The following is a 27,958-nucleotide window of genomic DNA, read 5'->3' on the forward strand; positions in this document are numbered from 1 at the left end:
GATGATTTTAGAGCTATCTCTATTCCCATTGGCATTGGTGAGAGAGAGAGAGAGAGAGAGAGAGAGAGAGAGAGAGAGAGAGAGAGAGAGAGAGAGAGAGAGAGAGAGAGAGAGAGAGAGAGAGAGAGAGATGAGAGCAAGTGGTGGGAGAGCGAGTCGAGTGACAGGTAGGACGGAGCGCAGTTATCCCAGGTCTCGACATTGGCAATGCAGTGTGCGCTAGTGTCTTATATCCCTCTAGATATGAGCCAGCCAGTGATAACCATCCCACCGACGAGGACTGCGACTCACTGAATCCGGAGTTTAGGACTGAAACCGGTTAGGAAGACAAGGGAAAGCTTCGGGAGAGCCAAAGACCACAACGCCGGCTTCCGGGGATTCAGGGCAGCATATAGAAACAGCATAAGGCGGTCTTCGGAAGGGGCGAGCATCCATTAGATATCATTTGGATATACAACCACTGCTGTAGTGGAACCCTAAACATGTCAAGAAAGGTCCACAGAACCGAAGTATGCGCCGACTGCAGTGCACCAGGTACGATGAAAACTGAAATAATGTGTTGTTTTAGTCTTTGATATGTGTGCTAGCTGGCGACATTTAGATGGGACGGCGGAGGCCTGTGCTGTCAAGTAGTACAATAAAACGGGGCAGGTTCACAGGCAGTTAGTTAGTCAGGCCTTTAAACAGAGTGACATTTTCATTTTCAGTGCATGTGAATAAATGAAGTGACTAGAAAGTTACTTTGGTTTATTTGACAAGAACCATATTCTGTAGATGAATTTGAGTGTCGGATTTGTTTCGCCTACTTGATTAGCAAGCGCAGCCAGCCAAGCAACGTATAACGTTTGCTTTTATTTCTCGTGTTAACCACCACATCTATCTGGTAGCTAACTACGTACCTAGTTTGGTAACAAATGGGAAAGGGTGTCTATCTTGTCTGGTCTAACTTGAATAGCTTGCTATCACATCTGTCTGTAAAGTTGGCTCTGTAGCCTCACGGGCTAACTAGCTAGCTGGCTAGGTAGCTAGTTACATTTGAAGACGACAGGCTAGCTAGTTTGGCATGTCTTCCTCCAGAGTACTTTTATAAATGTGACCAATTTCACGTTGTAATTTGTGTAACGTTAGATAGCTAGCTAGTGTGCTAACGTTTAGAGTCTAGAATATTAGCGGAACGTTGTTAGTTAGTTAGTTAGCTAGCTAGCTAGTTAAATTATCATAAAATAGTAGTTTAAGCTAGTTGGCTAGCTAGCTGCCTGCAACTAGCCAATGTTAGCAAGCAGTGCGGCGCAGAGTAGGGGCGTTGATAGTATAGGTTGTGAATAGTGATTGAGTGAGTGCCTGTAATCTGGACCCCTGACCTGTCTAGACTGCTCCATCTGTAGGCATAAAACATTTTTTTAGCTTAATCCTTCATGTCATTTTTTTAGTAGTTACTCATAAAATCATGAATACATTCTCCAACTCTGTTTTTCCTACAACATTATTGTGCACCCACAACTCTGATGTGATGCCAACCTTGGCATCCTGGCCCTCCCTGCCCACATAGCCTTGGCCTTGCACATTTAACCCCACCTGCCCCAATGTTTTGGGGAGGAGGAGAGTTTGGGATGGGGGTTGGTTGGAGTGGGGTGCATGGCAGCTGCTCTCTCCTTCACAGCTGCTCTCCCTTCAGGAATGTATTTCTGCTATCCCAGCTGATTGATGACACTCCTGACCATCACTCCTCTGCAGTTACCTGCGTTAGCCTGGCTTGCTTGTATACCTACTCTGTGTGTGCACTGTGCCGTTTCTTTTTCTTACTTACAGTCTACTGTCAGCTTTCTGCTGCCCGTCCCCTTCTGGGCAAAGGCAGCTCTAGCAAACTGCTGATCCAAGCCACTAATGTGTGACTCCTTGTCACCCTCCACACTGGAATAGCTACTGGACTCATGAACAACCTCCATATTTTGGAAGAAGTCATATAGCAACTATAGGCTATTAAATGTTGTTACTGTCAGTATGCTCGTAAGGCCTATTTGTTTTTCTATCATCATATGGTTAGTTTTCTGGGCAGCACAGCATGTGGTAGAATGCTAGACTGAAGAGAGGGCTATAGCCTTCAGTAGTGTTGACTGTAGATATAGTGGTACAAGAGACTAGAGTGGCCCCATATGCGCTGTGTCTGTGTAGCCTAGGTCAGTGTCTGTGCGAGTGCATGCGTATGAAATCACATTAGGCGCTGCACACACTAAGTGGAAGTAAGTGTGGACATGGAGAGGAAGAGCAATGGGGTTGTTCTGTGAAGCATGAATTATGACGACATGTAACTTTTAGTGTCAACGATTGGAATCTATACCAATGAAGAGTCCTGCTCCCCACTCTTAACATTTGATTTTGCACTTTGTTTTGTCCTGTTCTGCCATGGGTACAAACCCAACTATTTTATTTATTTATTTAACCCTTATTTTTACTAGGTAAGTTGACTGAGAACACATTCTAATTTACAGTAATGACCTGGGGAATAGTTACAGAGGATGAATGTGCCAATTGTAAGCTGGGGATGATTAGGTGGCCATGATGGTATGAAGGCCAGATTGGGAATATAGCCAGGACACCAGGGTTAACACCCTCTACTCTTAAAATAAGTGCTATGGGATCTTTAGTGACCACAGAGAGTCAGGACACCTGTTTAACGTCCCATCGGAATGACAGCACCCTACACAGGGCAATGTCCCCAATCACTGCCCTGGGGTATTGAGATATTTCTTTTAGACCAGAGGAAAGGGGACCTCCTACTGACCTTCCAACACCCGTTCCAGCAGCTTCTGGTCTCCCATCCAGGGACCAACCAGGACCAACCCTGCTTAGCTTTAGAAGCAAGCCAGCAGTGGGATGCAGGGTGGTATGCTGTTGGCTAAAGAGTTGCTGCTTTTCATAGATTATAATCTTTGAAAACAGTAGGCATGCTTTGTTGAGTATTGCCAATAGCTATTTGTTTCAGAATTGTCCCTCAAGAACAGATCTCTCTCTCTCTCTCTGCATGTATTCGCTCCTCCCCAGCCCAATCTGTAAGCTCTTAGGCCTACCAAATGAGAATAAATGCTCCATCTAGTTCCTCGGATAAAATAGGCCCTTTGCATGTCGTACACAGTTAGCTTAGCCTAATTATAGCAGGATCCTGAGGGTGTAGACTAACCTTGCCCCGGCCAGACTTAATGACTAGACTGTGTGGCCCATGGTTCTGTCTGTGCCCACTGAACCCTGGACTTGTCTAGTATGATGATCTCATTACCACCTAAAGGCACAATTGGGTGGTACTGGAATTTTTAAGGTCAGACTTGTAATTTAGGCTATACAGTATGATGCAAATAATATGTGTTTTGTTGATGTGTATGGTCTCGAACTCCTCATTGTGAACTCCCACATGTCAGGCAAACTGTCAGTCTATTCATCACTCTCACATTAGGCTATTTGATTATTTTAAACGTGTGCAGTAAACAATAATTTCAAATATTAGGCCTAACTGTATCACCGGTAAGAAACGGTAAAACAAAGCTATAGGCCTAAAGATGAACCTGAGATGAAATAGCCTAAGTTGTACACACCTGACCCCCACCCATACCCCTCTCTCACTTTATCTCTTTCTCTCTTTATCTGTGTTTTCAGATCCGGGCTGGACCAGCATCAACAGGGGCGTTCTGATCTGTGACGAGTGCTGCTCGGTGCACCGTAGCCTGGGACGCCACATCTCCATCGTCAAGCACCTGCGGCACAGCGGCTGGCCCCCTGCACTGCTGCAGGTACCTGGGGGGACAACATAGGGGGCTGGGCATTGGAGATCATTACTGATGGGTGTACAAGTAGCCCAGTATTTGGCAATCAGCTAAATGACAAGTAACCTAATTGAACCAATGTATTAGGCCTTTACCTGTTTATTATAGATTTCTAACATGTAAATCCATACTGATAAAAAACAGTTTATAAACTATATATAAATTAGGGCCAGGGACCTCACAATACGATATTACAATATTTAGGTGCCAATATGATATGTATTGTGATTCTCCTGATTTCTATATGTTTTGCGATTCGATTGCGAATTGATGTCCCAAACATATTGCTCACTATGTGTCTGCTGCAGAGAGACGAGTGAGCATGGAAATTAAAATGCTGTAAACATGTTGGCTCACTATTTAAAAAGATGATGGAGATCAAGCTATAGGATGAAAAATATAGGCGTTTTGGCACACGCACAGCCGACTAGCGCTAGCTGACGCTACCTAGAAAAACTATTAAATACATTTAAAATAATTTTGCAATATTTAACTATCAATTGTTTTTTTCCTCCATCGCTAATATAAAGTAAATGTTACCCGGCTGCTGGACAGAAAAGATTTGAGAAGACTTTTGTTAGGAACTGGATTTAAATGTATTCTTTTTCTTTTTGTATTTTCACTTTATTCAGACAGGAAGGAAATTAGTGGGGAGGGAGATGCAGAGAGTGGCTCTGGGGTCGGGATTCACACCCACTCTTGGTGGTGTATAGGTGCTGCAGGCGGTGGATTTACCCACTAGACCAGCCTCAGGCACTGGAAGAGGCTTTGATTTGCTCTACGAGGACATTCCACCCCAACATTAGATAATTTCATGTTAGGGATGTGTTGTCGTGTGTCTCATTAGTGTGTGTGTTTTAGATGGTGCAGACCCTGGCCAGTAATGGGGCTAACTCGATTTGGGAGCACTCCCTGCTTGACCCAGCACAGGTGCAGAGCGGCCGCAGGAAACCCAACCCACAGGACAAAGTCCAGTAAGTTTATTTTTTATTTCACAACATATATTTTCACGACACGTCAGATGAGAACCAATTCTCATTTACAATGATGACCTGGGTGGGGACATTCCTCACTGACGTATAGTCTCTGTTTGTGGAACTCACTCTCCCCCACCAAGATCTCAAGAGATTCTTTTCACTCGGTCAATTGTTATAGTCCGATCAGGCTAATAAGCTTATGTGTTAGATGCAGCTCAGCCTTTGCTCATTAACTAGTATCAGACTATTATGGGATCAGAGAGGATTTTCCCCTCAGCATCTCATGCTGCAATGATTCATACATACAGCTGAGGAGGGCCTCCCGAGTAGCGCAGTGGTCTAAGGCCGTGCTACGAGAGATTCTGGGTTCGAGTCCAGCCTCTGTCGCCGCCGGCCACGACCGGGAGACCCATGGGGCGGCGCACAATTGGCCCAGCGTTGTCCAGGTTAGGTGACGGTTTGGCTGCTAGGGATGTCGTTGTCCCATCTGCGCACTAGCGACTCCTGTGGGGGTCGCAAGGTCTACGGCGTTTCCTCCGACACATTGGTGCGGCTGGCTTCCGGGTTCAACGGGCATTGTGTCAAGAAGCAGTGCGGCTTGGTTGGGTTGTGTTTCAGAGGATGCACGACTCTCGACCTTCGCCTCTCCCGAGTCCATATGGGAGTTGCAGCGATGGGACAAGACTGTAACTACCAATTGGATACCATGAAAAAGGGTAAAAAATCCATACAGCTGATGTCTTACCTTATGTCTTACACAGCCCCACCAAGTCCGAGTTCATCCGCTCCAAGTACCAGATGCTGTCCTTCGTCCACAAGCTGCCGTGCCGTGATGACGACGGTGTTACCACCAAGGATCTCAGTAAGGTGAGGCCCGCCCCCTCAGGTCAGGTGTCAGAGTTTGACGTCCTTCACAGGCTGGGCTCGTCCACTCTGGGCCATGGCTGGTGGGCCGGGGTGCCTCCCACTGAGGCCACACACACACACACACACACACACACAGAGCCTGCCTTTCTTCTTCTCTCCCCTGTAGGCAGGAAGGAAGCACCTTAATGACACCACAGGAATAACTAATGGAAGCCGCTGTGTGGAGCTATTAAACACCACTAATGAGGGGATTCACAGGGTCTCTCGCTCTGTTTCTGTCTCAGCAACTGCACTCCAGTGTGAGGACAGGGAGTCTGGAGACATGTCTACGGCTGCTGTCCCTGGGAGCACAGGCCAACTTCTTCCACCCGGTGAGACCGATACCACCCCCACCCTGCCACCCCCTGTTACTGCAAATTATCCACTTTGTCATCCCCACTGCAAATTACCCACTTTCTCACCACTCACACTCCCACCCCCTGTTATGACACATTACCCACTTTCTCACCCCCACTGCAAATTACCCACTTTCTCACCACTCACCCTCCCACCCCCTGTTATGACAAATTATCCACTTTCTCATCCCCACTGCAAATTACCCACTTTCTCACCACTCACCCTCCCACCCCCTGTTATGACAAATTACCCACTTTCTCACCACTCACCCTGCTACCCCCTGTTATGACAAATTACCCACTTTCTCACCCCCACCGCAAATTACCCACTTTCTCACCACTCACCCTCCCACCCCCTGTTATGACAAATGACCCCCTTTCTCACCACCCACCCTCCCACCCCCTATTACTGCAAATTACCCACTTTCTCACCACACTCACAACTTCCCTATAGAGCATCGGTCCAATCGGTCTATGCTGTGTCCATGCTCCCTAATTTGAAGTTATGGTGTGTGTGTGTGTGTGTGTGTGTGTGTGTGTGTGTGTGTGTGTGTGTGTGTGTGTGTGTGTGTGTGTGTGTGTGTGTGTGTGTGTGTGTGTGTGTGTGTGTGTGTGTGTGTGTGTGTGTGTGTGTGTGTGTGTGTGTGCGGTTGTCCTCTCAGGAGAAGGGCACCACTCCACTCCATGTGGCAGCCAAGGCAGGCCAGGTTCTGCAGGCAGAGCTGCTGGTCGTGTACGGAGCCGACCCCGGAGCCCTGGACATCAACGGACGCACACCCATGGACTACGCCAGGTAGGCTACACCAGGGGTATATTCATTAGTGTACACTGTTCCAAAACATGTTCCAAAGGAAAACAAGGGTCTCTTATTGGACAAGTTCAGGTAGTCCCTTCCCGTTTTGCCCTGTTTGCTTTTTGTTATTAGTGAATACACCCCTGGCTCACTGTTTTTAAACATAGTATTGATACACACACAGGTTTGTGTGTGACTCTGTCATAAGGTATTCAGTTTGTTTGTTATTTTTTTCTGCCTTGTTGTGTCAGAAAGCTGTGTCATATACAGTTATAGGATCTGATCGTTGTACTGTGTGTGTGTGTGTGTGGCAGACAAGCGGGCCAGGTGGAGCTGGCAGAGCGGCTGGTTGAGTGTCAGTACGAGCTCACAGACAGGCTGGCCTTCTACCTGTGTGGCCGACGCCCTGGTAGGTGACCTTTTTACCCCTGCCAAGGACCTTACAGAGGGCTCCGAGTTGAAGCGATAATCAGCAATCAACTCATTGAGATCTCGCTTGGTGGGTGTATCCTTCAAACAGCTAGCATGACAGCAGTTTTGTTGTTCGCTAATGCCAGAGCTTGCTAACAAGAGCCCTCTCCCTAAATTTGCATAATATTGGGACATTTTCAATTCTGGTCACTAGTTCTCTCCTCGCCGATCGCTAAGTCGCTGTGTGTCTCTTTGTGTCTCCTTCCATTGAACATGACTGGTTGATAGTTCGCTGATTATCGCTCCAAGTATGGACCAACTGTTAGGCTTAACTAGTAGGGCGGTTTTTCACCCAATGACTGTTTTACACTATACAATGATTTCACTCCGTTGTACTCTATCCTGTAGATCACAAGAATGGACATTATATCATTCCTCAGATGGCTGACAGGTAAGTGTCAAAGGCTTGTGTTCAGGGTCTGAATGGGTGTGAGGGTGTGGGAACTATATTTATAAATCTGCATGGCGGTTGATATTTATTATCAACTGGGTGGTTCGAGCCCTGAATGCTGATTGGCTGACAGCCGTGGTATATCATACCGTATACCACGGGTATGACATAATATTTATTTTTAATGCTGTAATTACGCTGGTAACCAGTTTATAGTAGCAATAAGGCAGTTCGGGAGGTTTGTGATATATGGCAAATATACCACGACTAAGGGCTGTATTCAGGCACTCTGCGTTGCATTGTGCGTAAGACCAGCCGTGGTATATTGGCCATATGCCACACCCCCTCTGGCCTTATTGCTTAAGTATACATAGGGTGTTTTTTCAGGCACAGATTAAGGCTAATCCTGGACTAAAACGTATTTTCAATTCTCTATTGAGCATTTTTGTCTTTGACGTGACATGATATCCTGGCAATGCCTTTGATTTTCTGGACTCTACAATGAAATGTTATGAATACCATGTAATATTCTGGCATAAGTGAAGTGGCTAGGTGTATTGCAGTGTTTTGACCAGTAGGTTGTGCCCTGTCGTTAGTCAGTCTGTACTGCTAGATGGGAGAGGAAGGCCCCTGTTACACTGATGCAGACTGCATGTCTGTATGCTGAGCTACAACAGACTTCTACAACACTGCTATTACTGTACTGTACTATACTCTGTACTATACTCTGTTTAGAACTAGTGGGCGGTATTCACAAAGCGTCTGAGTAGCTGATCTAGGATGAGTTTTACCTTCGATAATAATTCATCTGGTTATATAGACAGAGGGGGATCTGATCCTACATCAGCACTTTGTGAATATGGGCCGTGGTGTTGATATGGAGTGTATCCCCCCCCCTCTCTCCCTCTCTCTCTTACTTTCCACCCGTCTCTTTCTTGTCTCGCTCACTCGTTTTCTGTTCTCTCCATCTTTGCTGCGCTTGTGGAGGCAGAGCTCGCCCTAAGTGCCCGACACAGAGGTATCTCTCTCTTTTCTCTTACTCACTCACTCACTCAACCCCCCCCCGTCTTTTATCCCGTGCGCTCATCATCTTCTCGCTGTTGTTAGGGAAGGAGGGAGGGATTCCTGTAATATTTTGTCTGCCTTTTTAAAAATATATAGTAGCATTACTTTTATGATGTCTTGATTCAATAAACATTGACGGGAGCCCTTTAGCTTTTAAATGTTATGTTGGCTACCGTATCTAGACCACCAGTACTCATTGTCGATCATACAAGTACAAGGCCTGTAGTTTTGAATGTTGCCAAACTGAAATGGAAGGAGCTACAGGTAACTGCCAAAAAATAAAGGAAACACCACCGCCAAGTGTCTTCGTATGGTGTTGTGCCAGAACAGCTTCAATGCACCTTGGCATGGATCAGGGGTAGGCAACCCTGGTTCTGTTGGTCATTTACCTGACCTGGAAGACCAGGTGTGTTGAAATTTGGCAATCAACGAACTGATCAATTAGCTTAGTTTGTTAGGTGTGGTGCCTAGTTGGAACAAACTCCAGCAGTAACTGCGGATCTCCCGGGACAGGGTTGTCTACCCCCTGGCATAGATTCTACAAGTGTCTGCAACTCTATTGGAAGGATGTGACACCATTCTGCCCCAAGAAATTCCCCAGATGTTGGTGTTTTGTTGATAGAAAGGTGGAAAACGCGGTCTCGGGCGCCGCTTCAGAATCTCCCATAAGTGTTCAAATGGGTTGAGATCTGGTGACAGGCGGCCATGGCATCTGGTTTACATCGTTTTCATGCTCATCTAGCCATTCGGTGACCACACGTGCCCTGTGGGATGGGGGCATTGTCATCCTACGGGCGCATAGCCATGGTAGACAAAATACTGGCCTGCCCAGCATTTTTATACATGACCCTCAGCATGATGGAATGTTAATTGCTTCATTAACTCAGGAATCACATTTTGCATCCCTAAGTGTTTCCATGATTTTGGCAGTTACCTGTATATGTCACCTGATTATGTGCCATGGCCCTCGCTCCATGACCGAACACCCCTCTTGTCTCACCCCTCCCACCCACCACCCTGAGAAAAACCCCAGTTCCGTGTCCTCCACCTCACTTACCTTTCTGTCCTCTCTTCTTTCTCTCCTCACCCCTCTCTCTCTGTGTTGGTGTCTGTGGTTGTTTCATTGTGGCATTTTGTCTGTCTGTGTCTCTGCGTAGCCTGGACCTCTCAGAACTGGCCAAGGCAGCTAAGAAGAAGCTCCAAGCGGTGAGTAGTGCTGGGTGGTCAAAGGGTAGGGGTCATGAGTTAGAGTTGAGGCTCTATCCACCTGGTAGACTTCCTGGCTGGTGTTCATTAGGGCACGCAAGGGAAAACATTTTGAAACGTTTTCAAAGGAAAACAAAAACGAGGTATCCTCCCTGTTTTTCTTTCCATCTGGTGCCTAATGCAAACGACCCAGAAAACGAGCTAATCTGATAATAAACTGAAGCAGTGGGCCATGTCTGTATCAGTGACTCTAATTGTCTATGACAGAGGACTATGACTTTCCCCATTTCCTGTGTATGGTATAATCAATTCTCCTCCGGCCCAGGCAGTAAAAGGACAGAGCCTTTTAGTGTAGTGCTACTGTTTGTGTTGACAGTATTGCCGTACATGGTTGTCCTATTATTTTAACCGTGTGTGTGTGTTTTATATTATATATTTTTCCCTCGCTGGTATTTGCTGTTTTGGCGTGCATTGCTTATTTTTTTCTTGGTCTTGTGTACACTGTCTGTGTCCCGTACATTTCCTGTGTGTGACAGCTGAACAATCGATTGTTTGAGGAGCTGGCCATGGACGTGTATGACGAAGTGGACCGCAGGGAGAACGATGCAGGTGAGACCCCCCCCCCCCCTCCTCTTCTTCTCCTTCTCCTGTGTAACCCATCCCCTGCTTCTCTCCCTCTCCTGTGTAACCCATCCCCTGCTTCTCTCCCTCTCCCGTGTAACCCATCCCCTGCTTCTCTCCCTCTCCCGTGTAACCCATCCCCTGCTTCTCTCCCTCTCCTGTGTAAGCCATCCCCTGCTTCTCTCCCTCTCCTGTGTAAGCCATCCCCTGCTTCTCTCCCTCTCCTGTGTAACCCATCGCCTGCTTCTCTCCCTCTCCTGTGTAACCCATCGCCTGCTTCTCTCCCTCTCCTGTGTAACCCATCCCCTGCTTCTCTCCCTCTCCTGTGTAACCCATCCCCTGCTTCTCTCCCTCTCCTGTGTAAGCCATCCCCTGCTTCTCCCTCTCCTTAACCCATCCCCTGCTTCTCTCCCTCTCCTGTGTAAGCCATCCCCTGCTTCTCCCTCTCCTTAACCCATCCCCTGCTTCTCTCCCTCTCCTGTGTAAGCCATCCCCTGCTTCTCCCTCTCCTTAACCCATCCCCTGCTTCTCTCCCTCTCCTGTGTAAGCCATCCCCTGCTTCTCCCTCTCCTGTGTAAGCCATCCCCTGCTTCTCTCCCTCTCCTGTGTAACCCATCGCCTGCTTCTCTCCCTCTCCTGTGTAACCCATCCCCTGCTTCTCTCCCTCTCCCGTGTAACCCATCCCCTGCTTCTCTCCCTCTCCTGTGTAAGCCATCCCCTGCTTCTCCCTCTCCTGTGTAAGCCATCCCCTGCTTCTCTCCCTCTCCTGTGTAACCCATCGCCTGCTTCTCTCCCTCTCCTGTGTAACCATCCCCTGCTTCTCTCCCTCTCCTGTGTAACCCATCGCCTGCTTCTCTCCCTCTCCCGTGTAACCCATCCCCTGCTTCTCTCCCTCTCCTGTGTAACCCATCCCCTGCTTCTCTCCCTCTCCTGTGTAACCCATCGCCTGCTTCTCTCCCTCTCCTGTGTAACCCATCGCCTGCTTCTCTCCCTCTCCTGTGTAACCCATCGCCTGCTTCTCTCCCTCTCCCGTGTAACCCATCCCCTGCTTCTCTCCCTCTCCTGTGTAACCCATCCCCTGCTTCTCTCCCTCTCCTGTGTAACCCATCCCCTGCTTCTCTCCCTCTCCTGTGTAACCCATCCCCTGCTTCTCTCCCTCTCCTGTGTAACCCATCCCCTGCTTCTCTCCCTCTCCCGTGTAACCCATCCCCTGCTTCTCTCCCGTGTAACCCATCCCCTGCTTCTCTCCCTCTCCTGTGTAACCCATCCCCTGCTTCTTTCCCTCTCCTGTGTAACCCATCCCCTGCTTCTCTCCCTCTCCTGTGTAACCCATCCCCTGCTTCTCTCCCTCTCCTGTGTAACCCATCCCCTGCTTCTCTCCCTCTCCTGTGTAACCCATCCCCTGCTTCTCTCCCTCTCCTGTGTAACCCATCCCCTGCTTCTCTCTCTCTCCTGTGTAACCCATCCCCTGCTTCTCTCTCTCTCCTGTGTAACCCATCCCCTGCTTCTCTCCCTCTCCTGTGTAACCCATCCCCTGCTTCTCCCTCTCCTGTGTAACCCATCCCCTGCTTCTCTCCCTCTCCCGTGTAACCCATCCCCTGCTTCTCCTCCACCTCTCTCCTGTGTAACCCATCCCCTGCTTCTCTCCCTCTCCCGTGTAACCCATCCCCTGCTTCTCCTCCACCTCTCTCCTGTGTAACCCATCCCCTGCTTCTCTCTCTCTCCCGTGTAACCCATCCCCTGCTTCTCTCTCTCTCCCGTGTAACCCATCCCCTGCTTCTCTCCCTCTCCTGTGTAACCCATCCCCTGCTTCTCCTCCACCTCTCTCCTGTGTAACCCATCCCCTGCTTCTCCTCCACCTCTCTCCTGTGTAACCCATCCCCTGCTTCTCCTCCACCTCTCTCCTGTGTAACCCATCCCCTGCTTCTCCTCCACCTCTCTCCTGTGTAACCCATCCCCTGCTTTTCCACCTCTCTCCATCCTGCTCCTCTTTCTGTCTTTGCCTTTTTGAGTCATGCAATCTGTTTGGGCCACTCTGGGGCCCCGCGTCCCAAATAGCATCCTATTCCCTATATAGTGCACTACTTTTCACCAAGCCCTGGTAAAAAAGTTGTGCACTATAAAGGGAATAGGGTGTTATGTGGGACGTAGCCCCTAGTGTAGGCTGTTCCCCCCGGAGAAGGAGTCACTGTTTAGAAAGGAAACCTAAAAAAAACGCATAAACAAAGTCTGTAAAAGGGCACTGGGTGAGGTCTAAGACTGGAGAGAGAGAGAGAGAGAGAGCGAGCGAGGCAATTTAGAGGGAAGGAGCAAGTGAGAAGGAGAGAGCGCGTTGGTGAGCAAAGTGCCTCAGGAATCCTGGAGTCTCTCTCTTTCACTCTCCTCCCTCGCTTTCTCTCGGAAGCAGGAGCAGTCGCAGACTGCGTTGTCTGACAGAGACTCTCCACAGGTAAGCAGGATGGGGTAGAGACCGAGAGCCGGACACGCTCAAGCACACACACACACATGCACACACAGCTCTAGGTATAGCAGGACATTCTCGGACGAGTGAAAGTGTGTAAGTCTGTAACTGTTCTGTGGTCTGTTCCAGTGGAGCTGTGCACTGTGTGGGCGGCAGGCAGGGTGTGTTGCTGTGCGTGTTCCAACTTCCAGCTGAAATGACCTTGTTTCTCTCTCACTCACACATCAGTGTATAATATCTCTCTCTTTCTGTCCTTCCTCCCCCTTTCCCCAGTGTGGCTGACGACTCAGAACCACAGTACTCTGGTGACGGAGCGCAGCGCGGTGCCCTTCCTGCCTGTCAACCCCGAATACTCAGCCACACGCAACCAGGTAACCACCACTACTGCTATCAGACACACAAACACACACGCGCGCACGCAAAAACAACGTTGGATGACTGCCAGCAAATGCTTTAATATCATCGTATGTATCCTTCTCCAACCGCTGCGTAGGCTTAGTGATGACAGCAGGCTGAAGACGATGCTAGTCACAGTGACACAGGCAGGCAGTAGAAGGGACTATGGAGAAGTCCTCCGAAAGCACGACAGATTTTAAAACTGGAACAAAAGAGGAGAACAGAAGGGCAGACGAGGAAAGATCAAGTCTGGACTGAAATTGAGAGAGAGAGCGAGAGAGAGAGCGAGACCGAGGGATGAAAGATCACATTCTATTAATAGTTTAGTGGCTGCACCGGGATGTCTGAGCTTCTGCACTGGCCAGTGGGATGTAGAGACGGCGAGAGAGACATTTTCCAGCTGTGGGGGAGGGTGAGGGGAAACGAAAGGGGCTGTGTGTGATCGTGGGTCCTCCCTCAGTTGGCTAGCTCGTTAGTGTAAACATCAGCACCCTCACCACAGTGAGCTCCGCAGCTAGGATTGGATTGAATAGGGTTGGAGCCATCTGACTGGTCAGCGGTAGTGTTTATGTTTCATGCAAGAGAGACTGGGGGAGAAAATACACACACACACACACACACACACGACAGTGTGCTCACGGTCGGACCGTGTTTAGAATTGAAACCACATGGATACGAAGCCTGCATTTTTGTCCCCTTATGCAAACACAAACGTGAATTGCTAGGTGCAATGTTTAGTGTGTGTGTGTGTTACTATGATCAACTGTAGCCCCCTATGACTGTTATTTTCCACCCCACATGACCAGTGACCACAGCAATACCAGAGACTGTGGCTTCAATTAGTCTTTTCTTTAATGATACACCAAAAAATGTCTGAATACAATTTTCTCCTGTAAACCTACGTCTCTGCGTCAGAGGGTTTTTTAGTACTCAAGAATGAATATGTGTGTCCCCTGCCTATTTTTCTCTTTCAGGGTAGACAGAAGTTGGCCCGTTTCAACGCTCGTGAGTTCGCAACGCTCATCATCGACATCCTGAGTGACGCCAAGAGGAGGCAACAGGGGAAAGGCCTGAGCAGCCCTACCGGTGAGAGAGGGAGAGGTGTGGAGGAGGAGGAGAGGACTGAGGAGGGGAGGGGAGGGGAGAGGTGTGGAGGAGGAGGAGGAGAGGACTGAGGAGGGGAGGGGAGGGGAGAGGTGTGGAGGAGGAGGGGAGGGGAGAGGTGTGGGGGGAGGGGAGAGGTGTGGAGGAGGAGGAGAGGACCGAGGAGGGGAGGGGAGAGGTGTGGGGGAGAGGAGAGGTGTGGGGGAGAGGAGAGGTGTGGGGGAGAGGAGAGGTGGGGGAGGGGAGAGGTGTGGAGGAGGGGGAGAGGAGAGGTGTGGGGAGGGGAGAGGTGTGGAGGAGGAGGAGAGGACCGGGGAGAGGTGTGGAGGAGGAGGAGAGGACCGGGAGAGGTGTGGAGGAGGAGGAGAGGACCGAGGAGGGGAGGGGAGGGGAGAGGTGTGGAGGAGGAGGAGAGGACCGAGGAAGGGAGGGGAGGGGAGAGGTGTGGAGGAGGAGGAGAGGACCGAGGAGGGGAGGGGAGAGGTGAGGAGGGGAGGGGAGGGGAGAGGTGTGGAGGAAGAGGAGAGGACCGAGGAGGGGAGGGGAGAGGTGTGGAGGAGGAGGAGAGGACCGAGGAGGGGACGGGAGGGGAGAGGTGTGGAGGAGAGGACCGAGGAGGGGACGGGAGGGGAGAGGTGTGGAGGAGGAGGAGAGGACCGAGGAGGGGAGGGGAGAGGTGTGGAGGAGGAGGAGAGGACCGAGGAGGGGAGGGGAGGGGAGAGGTGTGGAGGAGGAGGAGGAGAGGACCGAGGAGGGGAGGGGAGGAGGAGGAGAGGACCGAGGAGGGGAGGGGAGGAGGAGGAGAGGACCGAGGAGGGGAGGGGAGAGGTGTGGAGGAGGAGGAGAGGACCGAGGAGGGGAGGGGAGAGGTGTGGAGGAGGAGGAGAGGACCGAGGAGGGGAGGGGAGAGGTGTGGAGGAGGAGGAGAGGACCGAGGAGGGGAGGGGAGGGGAGGGGAGGGGAGAGGTGTGGAGGAAGAGGAGAGGACCGAGGAGGGGAGGGGAGGGGATAGGTGTGGAGGAGGAGGAGAGGACCGAGGAGGGGAGGGGAGGGGGGAGAGGTGTGGAGGAGGAGGAGAGGACCGAGGAGGGGAGGGGAGAGGTGTGGAGGAGGAGGAGAGGACCGAGGAGGGGAGGGGAGGGGAGAGGTGTGGAGGAAGAGGAGAGGACCGAGGAGGGGAGGGGAGGGGACAGGTGTGGAGGAGGAGAGGACCGAGGAGGGGAGGGGAGGGGAGAGGTGTGGAGGAGGAGGAGAGGACCGAGGAGGGGAGGGGAGATGTGGAGGAAGAGGAGAGGACCGAGGAGGGGAGGGGAGAGGTGTGGAGGAGGAGGAGAGGACTGAGGAGGGGAGGGGAGAGGTGTGGAGGAGGAGGAGAGGACCGAGGAGGGGAGGGGAGAGGTGTGGAGGAGGAGGAGAGGACCGAGGAGGGGAGGGGAGAGGTGTGGAGGAGGAGGAGAGGACTGAGGAGGGGAGGGGAGGGGAGAGGTGTGGAGGAAGAGGAGAGGACCGAGGAGGGGAGGGGAGGGGAGAGGTGTGGAGGAGAGGACCGAGGAGGGGAGAGGAGAGGTGTGGAGGAGGAGGAGAGGACTGAGGAGGGGAGGGGAGAGGTGTGGAGGAGGAGGAGAGGACCGAGGAGGGGAGGGGAGGGGAGAGGTGTGGAGGAGGAGGAGAGGACCGAGGAGGGGAGTGGAGAGGTGTGGAGGAGGAGGAGAGGACCGAGGAAGGGAGGGGAGAGGTGAGGAGGAGAGGACCGAGGAGGGAGGGGAGAGGTGAGGAGGGGAGGGGAGAGGTGTGGAGGAGGAAAGGAGGAGAGGACCGAGGAGGGGAGGGGAGCAGAGGGGAGAGGTGTGGAGGAGGAGGAGGAGGAGGAGGAGAGGACCGAGGAGGGGAGGGGAGCAGAGGGGAGAGGTGTGGAGGAGGAGGAGGAGAGGACCAAGGAGGGGAGTGGAGCAGAGGGGAGAGGTGTGGAGGAGGAGGAGGAGAGGACCGAGGAGGGGAGGGGAGAGGTGTGGAGGAGGAGGAGAGGACCGAGGAGGGGAGGGGAGAGGTGTGGAGGAGGAAAGGAGGAGAGGACCTACGAGGGGAGGGGAGCAGAGGGGAGAGGTGTGGAGGAGGAGGAGGAGGAGAGGACCAAGGAGGGGAGTGGAGCAGAGGGGAGAGGTGTGGAGGAGGAGGAGAGGACCGAGGAGGGAAGAGGAGAAGGCAGGGACTGAGGCCAGTTCAAACAAGGTCTTTTATGAATTAAGTATGCTCTGGAATTTAAGCTGTTTTGGCACACTTCAGTCAATCCATCCATTGCGATGTATGGGTGAAAAGGAGAAGTTGTGTTAAGTTGTCACTAGTTAAATTGAGCCGTAGTTTTTCTTGATTTTGTTTTTGTTTTTTTTGTCTTCTGTGGCTTAATCTCAAAACGTCTTTCTGCACTTCCTCACATCCTGTCTCCTCGCATCCTTCTCAACCGTATTCAAGGAAAAGGTCCAAGTTCCCTCCCCTCGCACTTTCTTCTCCAATGCATTTTCAGAAGGAATCGAGGAAAGACGAATTGAGATTGAGCCAGGGCCTATGCTGTTGCTCTGATCCATCCCTTTTAGACTCTAGTCTGGACCTGGGGGCCGACGACGACCAGCATGACTACGACAGCGTAGCGTCGGATGAGGACACGGATAGCGAGCTGACTACTCAGAACAACAACAACACGCAGCGCAACAACCGGGCCAAGGTGAGGAGAGAAGGGCACAGAAGGACTGCAGGGTTGTGTTCATTAAGCATCAAACGGAAGCAAACAGGTCCAAATGAGGAGGGACCTACCTGAATTTGTCCAATGGGAAACATTTTGCACCGGTTTGCACTAATGAATACACAGGGTTCACTAGGCACCAAGCAGCCTGAAGCATAGTGAAAGGGGGAGGTACTATTCGGAACTGACCTAGTAGGAAGCTCTTGTTTTCTTTTTCTATTGCAAACCGTTGTGCTATGTCTTTCTCTGCAGGCCAACATTAGAGTACCAGAGAACAGCCAGAGTATTCCCCTTAAACCCAGTAAATAGATGGATAAAATGTGTACTGAGAGAAACGGAGGTGGAGCAAAGTGACCAGGAAGTGGTCCTATGCTCCCAGCCCTGCTTTAAGGGTCCATGCGTATCAAGCGTCTCAAAATAGGAGTGCTCATCTAGGATCAGCCCCCCCCCCCCTGTCCATGTAGTCATATTCATTGTGATCTAAAAAGGCAAAACTGATCGTAAATCAGCACATAGTTCTTCTTAGCTTCTTATAGTGATTGCAGTGTTATCCCCAGCAGCCAGCAGTATCTTCCCCCCCGCCTGTCCCAGCATGCCTTGCGGGAGTGGCAGTGCTGCTGCTGCCACATACTTCCACAGTGACATCACAGCTATTCTGGGTCTTCAATCAGAGGAGCATTGTTCTACAAGCAGGGGAGGAGAGGGAGTGGGAGAGGGGGCGGGTGAGAGAGGGAGGGAAGAAGGGGTGGGTAAGAGGAGAGGAGGGGGTGGGTAAGAGGAGAGGAGGGGGTGGGTAAGAGGAGAGGAGGGGGTGGGTAAGAGGAGGGGAGAGGGGGCGGGTGAGAGGAGGGGAGAGGGGGCGGGTGAGGGGAGGGGAGAGGGGGCGGGTGAGGGGAGGGGAGAGGGGGCGGGTGAGGGGAGGGGGCGGGTAAGAGGAGGGGAGAGGAGGGGGCGGGTGAGAGGAGGGGAGAGGAGGGGGGGTGAGAGGAGGGGAGAGGAGGGGGCGGGTGAGAGGAGGGGAGAGGGGGGGGGGCGGGTGAGAGGAGGGGAGAGGAGGGGGCGGGTGAGGGGAGGGGAGAGAGAGGGGGCGGGTAAGAGGAGAGGAGGGGGGGGGTAAGAGGAGAGGAGGGGGGCGGGTGAGAGGTGGAGAGGAGGGGGCGGGTGAGAGGTGGAGAGGAGGGGGCGGGTGAGAGGTGGAGAGGAGGGGGCGGGTGAGGTGGGAGAGGAGGGGGCGGGTGAGAGGTGGAGAGGAGGGGGCGGGTGAGAGGTGGAGAGGAGGGGGCGGGTGAGAGGTGGAGAGGAGGGGGCGGGTGAGAGGTGGAGAGGAGGGGGCGGGTGAGAGGTGGAGAGGAGGGGGCGGGTGAGAGGAGGGGGTGGGTGAGAGGTGGAGAGGAGGGGGGCGGGTGAGAGGTGGAGAGGAGGGGGCGGGTGAGAGGTGGAGAGAGGAGGGGGCGGGTGAGAGGTGGAGAGGAGGGGGCGGGTGAGAGGTGGAGAGGAGGGGGCGGGTGAGAGGTGGAGAGGGGGCGGGTGAGAGGTGGAGAGGGGGCGGGTGAGAGGTGGAGAGGGGGCGGGTGAGAGGTGGAGAGGGGGCGGGTGAGAGGTGGAGAGGGGGCGGGTGAGAGGTGGAGAGGGGGCGGGTGAGAGAGGGAGAGGGGGCGGGTGAGAGGGGGTGGAAACCCTGTTAAAACACGCTCCCACAGCCACAGGGCGTGGTGGAAAAGCTGCTGTAAAATGAGAATTTCATGTTCACTGTGTGAAGAAGCTCTGTTCTGGTGTCATACAGACGGAAGCTCTGTGCTTCTCAGATATGGCTGAGCTGTGAATGGTGAAGGCTGTTCAAAGTAATTTCCAGTTAAGAAGAGATTTCTCAAATATGGTTTTAGTGTTGATTGTGAAAAGATTGTTATTTTAAGCTGTGCTCAAACTTCTCCATTTACTGCTAAGAGTGATGATGAAACCGAGTCCCGCTTATTGCTCAGACACTATCCCACATAAATGACTCCCACATGCTTGTGTTTGTGTATTTTAGATTGTTTTATTTCTATGTTGTGTGTGTGTGTCCCTCAGAGCATGGACTCGTCAGACCTGTCGGACGGGCCCATCACTCTGCAGGAGTACCTGGAGGTTAAGAAGGCCCTGGCCTCCTCCGAGGCTAAAGTCCAGCAGCTGATGAAGGTCAACAACAACCTGAGTGAAGAGCTGCGCCGGCTGCAGAAAGAGGTAAGGAGAGGGAGGATTAAAAAAAATGTGAGGGAGGGACGATGGCAGGGAGAGGAGGGGAGGTATGGACGGGAGGAATGGATAGAGTGATGGATGGATGGAGGGAGTGTAGAGGTTGAGGGTGGAGGGCAGGTTGCACGACAGAAAGATGGGAGGAATTTTTCAATGATATTGTTAGTTAATGGAAGAGGTATCCTTTCTGCCTCAGTATGTTAGTGTCACTATCAGTGTTGATCTAGTCTGTTCCCAGAGCTGTGCTTTATACTGTAGTAAGCAAATTGTGCAGCTCAGAACAGTATCTGTTAGTTTTGGAGTAAGCACTGCAGTTTGTTCTTCAGTGTGTCAAAGTATCAGGTTTCGTTCCCATCTGTTGTTACGCCATATTCAGTCACTTTGTTTCTGTTCCGTCTCTCCGTGGTGGTATTGTTGTTTTGTTCTCATGAATGCCCGAGCTGTTGTCCCATGTCTGTCCCATCACTCATGTCTAACGGCAGGAGAAATACCAGCCCCTAGGCACACACACACGTCAGCCCCTGCACACACACCTGGGGATAGGTTGACAGGTACATACAGATAAAACAATAACACAGTGTCAGTGAGAGTAGCCCCCCCCCCCCCCGTACCCCTCAATAAACCATGCATGTGTAGTTCCATTATTTTCCAATACTAAAGATCCACCCCCAGTACTGCTAATATGTATGTTTATTGGTGCAGTGCATTCGGAAAGTATTCAGACCCCTTGACTTTTTCCACATCATGTTACGTTACAGCCTTATTCTAAAATGGATTACATTGTTTTTCCCCCCTTAATCTATCTACACCCAATACCCCATAATAACAAAGCAAACAGGTTTTTAGATTTTTTTTTTTGCAAATGTATATAAAAAACAAACAGATCACATTTACATAAGTATTCAGACCCTTTACTCAGTACTTTGTTGAAGCACCTTTGGCAGCGATTACAGCCTTGAGTCTTCTTGGATATGACACTATAAGCTTTGCACATCTGTATTTGGAGAGTTTCTCCCATTCTTCTCAAGCTTTGTCAGGTTGAATGGGGAGCGTCGCTGCACAGCGATTTTCAGGTCTCCAGTGATATTTGATCGGATTCCGGACATTCAGAGACTTGTCCCGAAGCCACTCCTGCGTTGTCTTGGCTGTGTGTTTAGGGTCGTTGTCCTGTTGGAATGTGAACCTTCATCCCAGTCTGAGGTCCTGAGCGCTCTGGAGCAGGTGTTTATCAAGGATCTCTCTGTATTTTGCTCTGTTCATCTTGCCCTTGATCCTGACTAGTCTCCCAGTCCCTGCTGCTGAATAACATCCCCACAGCGTTATGATGCTGCCCCCACTATTCTTCACCGTAGGGATGGTGCCAGGTTCCATCCAGATGTGACGCTTGGCATTCGGGCCAAAGAGGTCAATCTTGGTTTCATCAGTCCAGAGAATCTTGTTTCTCATGGTCAGAGTCCTTTAGGTTCCTTTTTGGAAAACTCCATGCGGGTTGTCATGTGCTTTTTACCGAGGAGTGGCTTCGGGCCGGCCCACTCTACCAGAAATGCCTGATTGGTGGAGTGCTGCAGAGATGGGAGAACCTTCCAGAAGGACAACCATCTCCACAGAGGATCTCTGGAGCTCTGTCAGAGTGACCATCGGGTTCTTGGTCACCTCCCTGACCAAGGCCCTTCTTCCCCAATTGCTCAGTTTGACCGGGCGGCCAGCTCTAGGAAGAATCTTGGTGGTTCCAAACATCTTCCATTTAAGAATGATGGAGGTCACTGTGTTCTTGGGGACCTTCAATGCTGCAGGAATTTTTTTGGTCCCTTCCCCAGATCTGTGCCTCGACACAATCGTGTCTCGGAGCTCTACGGACAATACCTTCGACCCCATGGCCTGGTTTTTGCTCTGACATGCACTGTCAACTGTGGGACCTTTCCAAATGAAGTCCAATCAATTGAATTTACCACAGGTGGACTCCAATCAAATTGTAGAAACATCTCAAGGATAATCAATGGAAACAGGATGCACCTGAGCTCAATTTCGAGTCTCATAGCAAAGGGTCTGAATACTTATATAAATAACGTATTTCAGTTTTTTATTTGTAATTCTAAAAACCTGTTTTTGCATTGTCATTGTGGGGTATTCTATGTCGACTGATTGATGGATTTTAATACATTTTAGAATAAGGCTGTAACTTAATAATGTGGAAAAAGAGAAGGGGTCTGAATACATTTGGAATGCACTGTAGTTATACCCATCCACAGACTAGCCTGTTTACCCCCTTATATCCACCCATCAGTATAGACTATAGATGGCCTATAGACTCCCTTGATCCCCATTTATAATCTTACCTCCATCCATATCTAGTTTGTGGTTAGCTAAATGAAGCTCCCTGTACAGTACCTGTGTATGTGGATGGTTGTCCATGTGACCTTTGACACATTAAGGTGACCCTCCTCCCCCCGTCCCCACCTCTCCCCGTAGATCTCGCGGATGCAGACGGAGAACAGTGCGTTGCGGGGCGGCCAGGTCGTCGGAGGAGGGGGAGCTGGCGGTTTGGGAGGCGGGGGAGGAGGCAGCCCGGCACATTGGCATGGGGGGGTGAGAGGCGGCGGAGGGGGAGGTAGGGGAGGGGACCCCTCCAGCCTAGCCATGTCCTCAGCGCCCGCCCACCGGAGGGACAGACAGGCTTTCTCTATGTACGAGCCGGGGCCCGCCACCCCCAAGCCCCACTCCCACTCCCCGGGCCTGGACTCCCTGACGGGCCGCCTGCAGCCTCTGCACCCCAGTGTAAGTGTGAGCAACGCGCTACGGCCCGCAGGTGGCCGTGGTCATGGTGATATACACCACCTGCCGTCTCTGTCGCTACTGCTGCCTACCTTCTCTACTGCTGTCTGGCATGCACACACCGCTTACCAGTGGAGTGCGCCTCTACTTTAACCCCTAACCTTTGACCCCCAGCCTCTACCGCTGGCGCAAAGCTTTCTGGTCCAGATGCTGCACGCACGCACCTGCCCCAAATACACACAAATACAGAGACTTTGACACTGTGACCAATCACTCTTCTCCTCCACTCACGTTACATGAGTTTATCTCTCAGATTGAGGTTTCTTTTGAGTGTAGAATGTCATCATTTTTTAAGCTACGATGGCAGGTATCTTTCCCACCATTGAGTGTCTCTCATAGCTTTCCCATTCCCTATCTCTAGTGTGAGTAGCTCAAACACGAGGAGTGTCAGTGGTTTGTCCTGCACCGTTAGCCAATAGCCATACACTCTTCTCAATGGATCCTTCAAGGCACTGTGTCAGTCACTGACTCACTCGGTCACAGTGGAGCCTAGGGCAGGCTGACTTACACGAGTGTGGGTCAACTGCTGGTTGTGTTGACAAACAGTGGCAATTCAACATGTGGAAATGATCAGAAAATGACGGCCGATGATCTGTGGTCCGAGGCGCTCTAAGCTAATGCACCACACACACACACACACACACACACACACACACACACACACACACACACACACACACACACACACACACACACACACACACACACACACACACACACACACACACACACACACACACACACACACACACACACACACACACACACACACACACACACACACACCCCTGCTTCCAGACACTTCGACTGGTGTGGAACTTGAATAGGAAGCCAGGAGGTAAAGTCAGTCTGTGTGTCTCTATCTGTCCTGACTCCTGTCTCTGTCTATCTTTTGCTCGTATTCTGGGCACTTCCATCTGTCTGTCCTGTCTGTCTTTTGTTGTGCTCATTGTTGCCATCAACCTTTACATTCCATTATTCATGCGGGTGATGCAAAATCCCAATTCAGTTTGGTTTATCTGTGCATTTTTCCGTGTTTCTTTTTTAGTTTGTATTTTGTAGGGCATTACAGCGTAGCAATTAGCAAATGCACAATTTCTTATTGTGTAGTTTGAAAAACATTTTATTTTGATTTTGTATAGAATTTAGAGTTCTATATGCTAGGATATATCTAGATAAGTTTTTTTTTTCCGTATATGTCTTGTTGCTCGTACTGTATTTATAAGTAATTAAAAATAAATAAAAAATGATATGGCTATACTATATATAATTTTAATTTTTAACATTTAAATCAATGTTTAAATCAATGTTTTTAAAAGTTGTAAAGTTTGGACCCCATCATAGATATTGGACCACACGGTGGTAAAACCCAGTGCTCTTTTGAAAAGCACCGATGACGATGACTTCATTTTATGGACGTTAATTTGTGTATCATATGCCAGCATACAAGTATTCACAGATGTTCAGTCTACATCAAGTTAGCTCTCCACTAGGGAACAGTGAGTGCAAGAGTGGCCTACTTGCCATACTGCCTGGGATAACTCACAGCATAGCCCCTTATGTCAGCCAGCTGTATCTAAAGAAGTGTCTAATTGTGCTGACTGTCTGGGCCTGCATAAAGTGTCTCGGGGGAGGGCTGATCCAAGATCAGGGACCCCCCGCCCCTTTATTTCTTGTAAATTTAAAAGCCTAAACTGATCCTAGATCAGCACTTCTACCCAGAGATGCTTTATGAATACATCTGTTGTGAATGTGACTAGAGAGGAGGCGTGATTTGAGGCAAGCTAATGAAAGTTAACCGGCTCCTCTATCTTCTCCTGTGTATGTCAGACAGTATGTTTGTGTGTCTGGTAATGTTAATGATGTACTCCGTGTGTGAGCTGTTCTGGGATAGTGACTCACTAACTACTTGGCAGGACCTAGCTCAAGACTCACACATTTCCTTTTGAATTCCAGTCAACTTGGGCCGTACACGTTTTCAGTATAAACCTGTCCTGGGGAAAGTTGCTCGGCAGTTTGGCTGTTGAGTTTCAAAAATCGAATTTGACCTCGACGTATTATAGGCTACTGTCTCCCCGGACAGAGCTGAGCTGACTCTGCTCAAGCATGTATAGCGCAATCCAGTGTCTGATTGGACTCTTCCTACTAAAACTCAAAAATTCTGTCAGGCAGTGTTCCTGCGGTTCCTCTGTTGCTTTTCGTTCTCTTGAGTTCCTGTCCCGTTCTGTCTATCCTTCAGGTGAGGAAGGGGGGTCCTGGCGGTCCGACACCCTATGGAGGACAGCACCTCTCTAGCTCCATGGAGATGGGGAGATACATGGTAAGACTGGCTGGCTGTTGCCCTCCCTTACAGTTGGTCGGCTCATCTGTGACTTCCAGTGTTATTAGACTACTTCGCGACCAAACCCCAGACCGTGACGGCTGAAACCTTCAGTGGCGTCTTATGAAAGCTGATACTGACTGACACTGTTTTATTGACCAATATGAGCTGATGCATTGCTGAGGATTATATATTGCGGCTTAGTGTAACTGTTTGTGTGAATGGCTTGCTTTTGATTTGGTTAATAAAGGCCTTGCCATACTCTCACTGATGTCTGCCTTTGGAATCACTACTGCTACCTTTTGACGCTGATACGGTGTTCTGTTTGTCCACAGGTTCCAAAAGGAGAGAAGCACGGCAGTGGCACTGATAGTGACTATGACAACACTCAGCTGTATGAGCTGTCGCTAAGGTAAGGCTGGGGCGGTGGGGGGGGGATATCTGGAGCAGGTGGCTGGGCAGTGAACGAGTCATTCTGGGGTCTCCACCAACACGTAGCAGGGGCAGACAGGCCCGGCTCTAGGGTCTACCTAGACATCTAGCAGACTGGCGGACTGTTTTTGTCTTTGTCAAGGACATATTTACTGTGGGTGATTACTTCAGAGATGCTTACCTTTTTGCTCAATGTGGGAATTGCAGGCTAGTGAGAGTGTACTGATTGAATGTGTCCTACAGTAGGGGGCGCAGCAGTGAAGAGGAGAGCCGGGGAGAGTCGGAGGAGTGGGGTGGGGGAGAGGGGGGTGAGCCGGATCCGACCCTGCCCTGCACCGAAGACGTCATCCTCAAGACGGAGCAGGTGACCAAAAACATCCAGGAGCTTCTGAGGGCCGCACAGGAGTTCAAACACGACAGGTATGGCCCCGACTACAAGACTCACTCCATGACACAGTCAGACTGAGGCTTACGTTGTATCTACGGGGGGTAACAAGAATGTGTCTTATGTTTTATCTATGGTTGTAACAAGAGGTTGTCTTATGTTCCCTAGTTTCGTTCCATGCTCTGAGAAGATCCACTCTGCTGTCACTGAAATGGCCTCTCTCTTTCCCAAGGTAAGGTTTTACTCTCTCTTTCCCAAGGTAAGGTTTTACTCCCTCTTTCCCAAGATAAGGTTTTACTCCCTCTTTCCCAAGGTAAGGTTTTACTCTCTCTTTCCCAAGGTAAGGTTTTACTCTCTCTTTCCCAAGGTAAGGTTTTGCTCTCTCTTTCCCAAGGTAAGGTTTTGCTCTCTCTTTCCCAAGGTAAGGTTTTGCTCTCTCTTTCCCAAGGTAAGGTTTTGCTCTCTCTTTCCCAAGGTAAGGTTTTGCTCTCTCTTTCCCAAGGTAAGGTTTTGCTCTAGCTCTCCCTCTTTCTAGAATTTCCTTAAAGATTCCGTATTGTGTGAAACTGCCACCAACAGTGATTATTATTACCAAAGAGGTTGCTTCAAACAACAAACGTGTTATTTTATTTTTGGCTGCCTGATAGAACAGCAGAATATATACTGCACATTTCTTGGGACCAAATACAGATTCTAGCTGTAGACACAGAGGAGACAACACTTACTGCCTAACTGTTCTCTCCGTCTCCCCTCAGCGGCCCGCCCTAGACGCCGTGCACTGCTCCCTGCGCCTCCTGGCGTCCAGCGCCTCCCGCCTCCAGGTGGAGTGTCGCAAGGCGGCACCCCCGGACCCATCAGCGCCCGCCGTCGACTACCAGCTGCTCACCCAGCAGGTCATCCAGTGCGCCTATGACATCGCCAAAGCCGCCAAGCAGCTGGTAACTATTACCACCCGCGAGAAGAAACAGTGACGAGGGTCGAGCGGGGACAGACAGGGGAGTGGCGAGGGGAGTTGCAAGACTGACAGAGGGAGTGGAGAGGGAGAAGGATGGAGATAGCCTCGATTTCCAAGCTTCCTAGTCGAGTGATGAATGACACTTGGAAGGTTGGCATCTCGAGGGAGAGGGAAATGCCAGCAAAGGGGAGAAGATATATTGGCTGCAGACCGAAAAGAAGATCTCTGAGGATGAATAAATATAAAATGAGGAGTCGAAGGTAGGGAATGAAGAGCGGGAGAAGACCAGGTGGTAATATTATATGACAATAGAACAAAGCTGAGAATCCACTGCAGCCCTTGATACTATACCTGAGTGGACTGAGTGCAGCTCTATGGGGGAGGGGACTCTGAGGAGGAGGAGTGTGGACCATTGAGAGTGTAATTGCATGCGGGAGATGGGCACAGCGGCTCAGCTCTCATCATCTCACTATGATCTCAGTCTATCGTTCCTTTGGAGAGGGGGGAGGGTGGGGTCCTTTTACTCCAACACCCCTCTCTGTGCAGCGCCTCAAACTCTGATGAGACCGAGGCAGGCTGGGCCTGGAGCTGGGGCCAGTCAGTGTGGCCTACAAGGGGGCCAGGCCTTGGAAGAGATCCACCCTGCTCTACCCCTCTGTCTCTCAGACAACGCCTCCACTATAGTCCCAGGCTCTGCTAAGGAGGGCCCTTGCTACTCCCTCAGACCCCCGGTACACTACAGCATGTCTTGGCATGGTGGACAAACGACTAGGGGATTTTTTTTTTTTTTTTGCCAATCCGTTGGCCTGTACCTCTGGGACAAGAATTACTGACTTAAGAAAAAAAACTTACACTGGAATTATTGTGATTTATTATTATGCCCATTGTTTTGTATTTTTACTGTCATGAGTTACATTATCATGTATGTTTACGTTGACGTCGTCTCATGTATGATGGTTCCTGTTTAGGGACCAGGAAGAGCTGTGACAATACTCGCTCGCCCTTTTGTCTGACTGGGTCTTGACACGTGCGCACACACACACACACACAAACACTTAACTTGTGAAATGGTCCTGGAGCAGTCCAATTCCTCCCAGGTGACATTTCACTTTTTCCTTCCTATAGATGATTTTTCCCCCTACCTGTCATGTTCCAAAATGTCAGTAGCCAAGGGGTTGAACAGATGCCAAAGGGGTAGGGAAGGGGTCTAACATGCGATAGGTAGAAAAATCCCTGGAAGCGGCATGTATTATATATTAAGCAGCCATTGGCTGCTTCAGTCGCTAGGCAAAGCTTATCATCTCAATCGCACTACAGTGGGATGCATACGAAGCTCGCTCTTCAACATATGCCAACTCGAGGCAGACTAGCTAGATGGGGAACAAATGTTTTGTCAAAATGACAAACTGCACCTGCTGTAGGTTTGTGGGGGGGCACTGGGGAAGCTGCCCTGTTTTTATACTTTACAAAAACAAGTGAATGATCACACTTCGCTTGGTGACA

General features: G+C 50.5%; 1 protein-coding gene across 5 annotated transcripts; it reads left to right on the plus strand.

Annotated features, from left to right (window-relative positions):
• Positions 1-102: 102 nt before the first annotated feature.
• Positions 103-27,958, plus strand: LOC124004633 (ARF GTPase-activating protein GIT1-like). 5 transcript variants are annotated; one of them, XM_046313284.1, is made up of 21 exons: positions 103-534; positions 3,649-3,782; positions 4,677-4,789; positions 5,554-5,659; positions 5,944-6,030; positions 6,717-6,847; positions 7,162-7,256; positions 7,667-7,709; positions 8,701-8,727; positions 9,932-9,980; positions 10,517-10,589; positions 13,336-13,433; positions 14,433-14,544; positions 17,154-17,281; positions 19,367-19,519; positions 22,001-22,306; positions 24,603-24,683; positions 25,019-25,095; positions 25,359-25,535; positions 25,669-25,732; positions 26,256-27,958. In XM_046313284.1, exons 1-21 carry the CDS (start codon positions 483-485, stop codon positions 26,469-26,471), a joined length of 2,322 nt encoding a protein of 773 aa, XP_046169240.1. In that variant the 5' UTR covers positions 103-482; the 3' UTR covers positions 26,472-27,958. The 5 variants fall into 5 exon arrangements, with proteins under 5 accessions (XP_046169240.1, XP_046169241.1, XP_046169243.1 ...); XM_046313285.1 differs by having other exon boundaries at positions 25,362-25,535; XM_046313287.1 differs by lacking the exon at positions 22,001-22,306.

The sequence above is a fragment of the Oncorhynchus gorbuscha genome, linkage group LG19, assembly GCF_021184085.1.
Source record: "Oncorhynchus gorbuscha isolate QuinsamMale2020 ecotype Even-year linkage group LG19, OgorEven_v1.0, whole genome shotgun sequence".
Taxonomy (NCBI): domain Eukaryota; kingdom Metazoa; phylum Chordata; class Actinopteri; order Salmoniformes; family Salmonidae; genus Oncorhynchus; species Oncorhynchus gorbuscha.

Bases quoted from the DNA above. Each gene is read 5' to 3' on its own strand.
- LOC124004633 (XM_046313284.1), top strand. From the start codon at position 483: ATGTCAAGAAAGGTCCACAGAACCGAAGTATGCGCCGACTGCAGTGCA. The intron at 10,590-13,335 runs GTGAGACCCCCC...CCCTTTCCCCAG, and splicing joins CCGCAGGGAGAACGATGCAG to TGTGGCTGACGACTCAGAAC. The intron at 13,434-14,432 runs GTAACCACCACT...TTTCTCTTTCAG, and splicing joins ACTCAGCCACACGCAACCAG to GGTAGACAGAAGTTGGCCCG.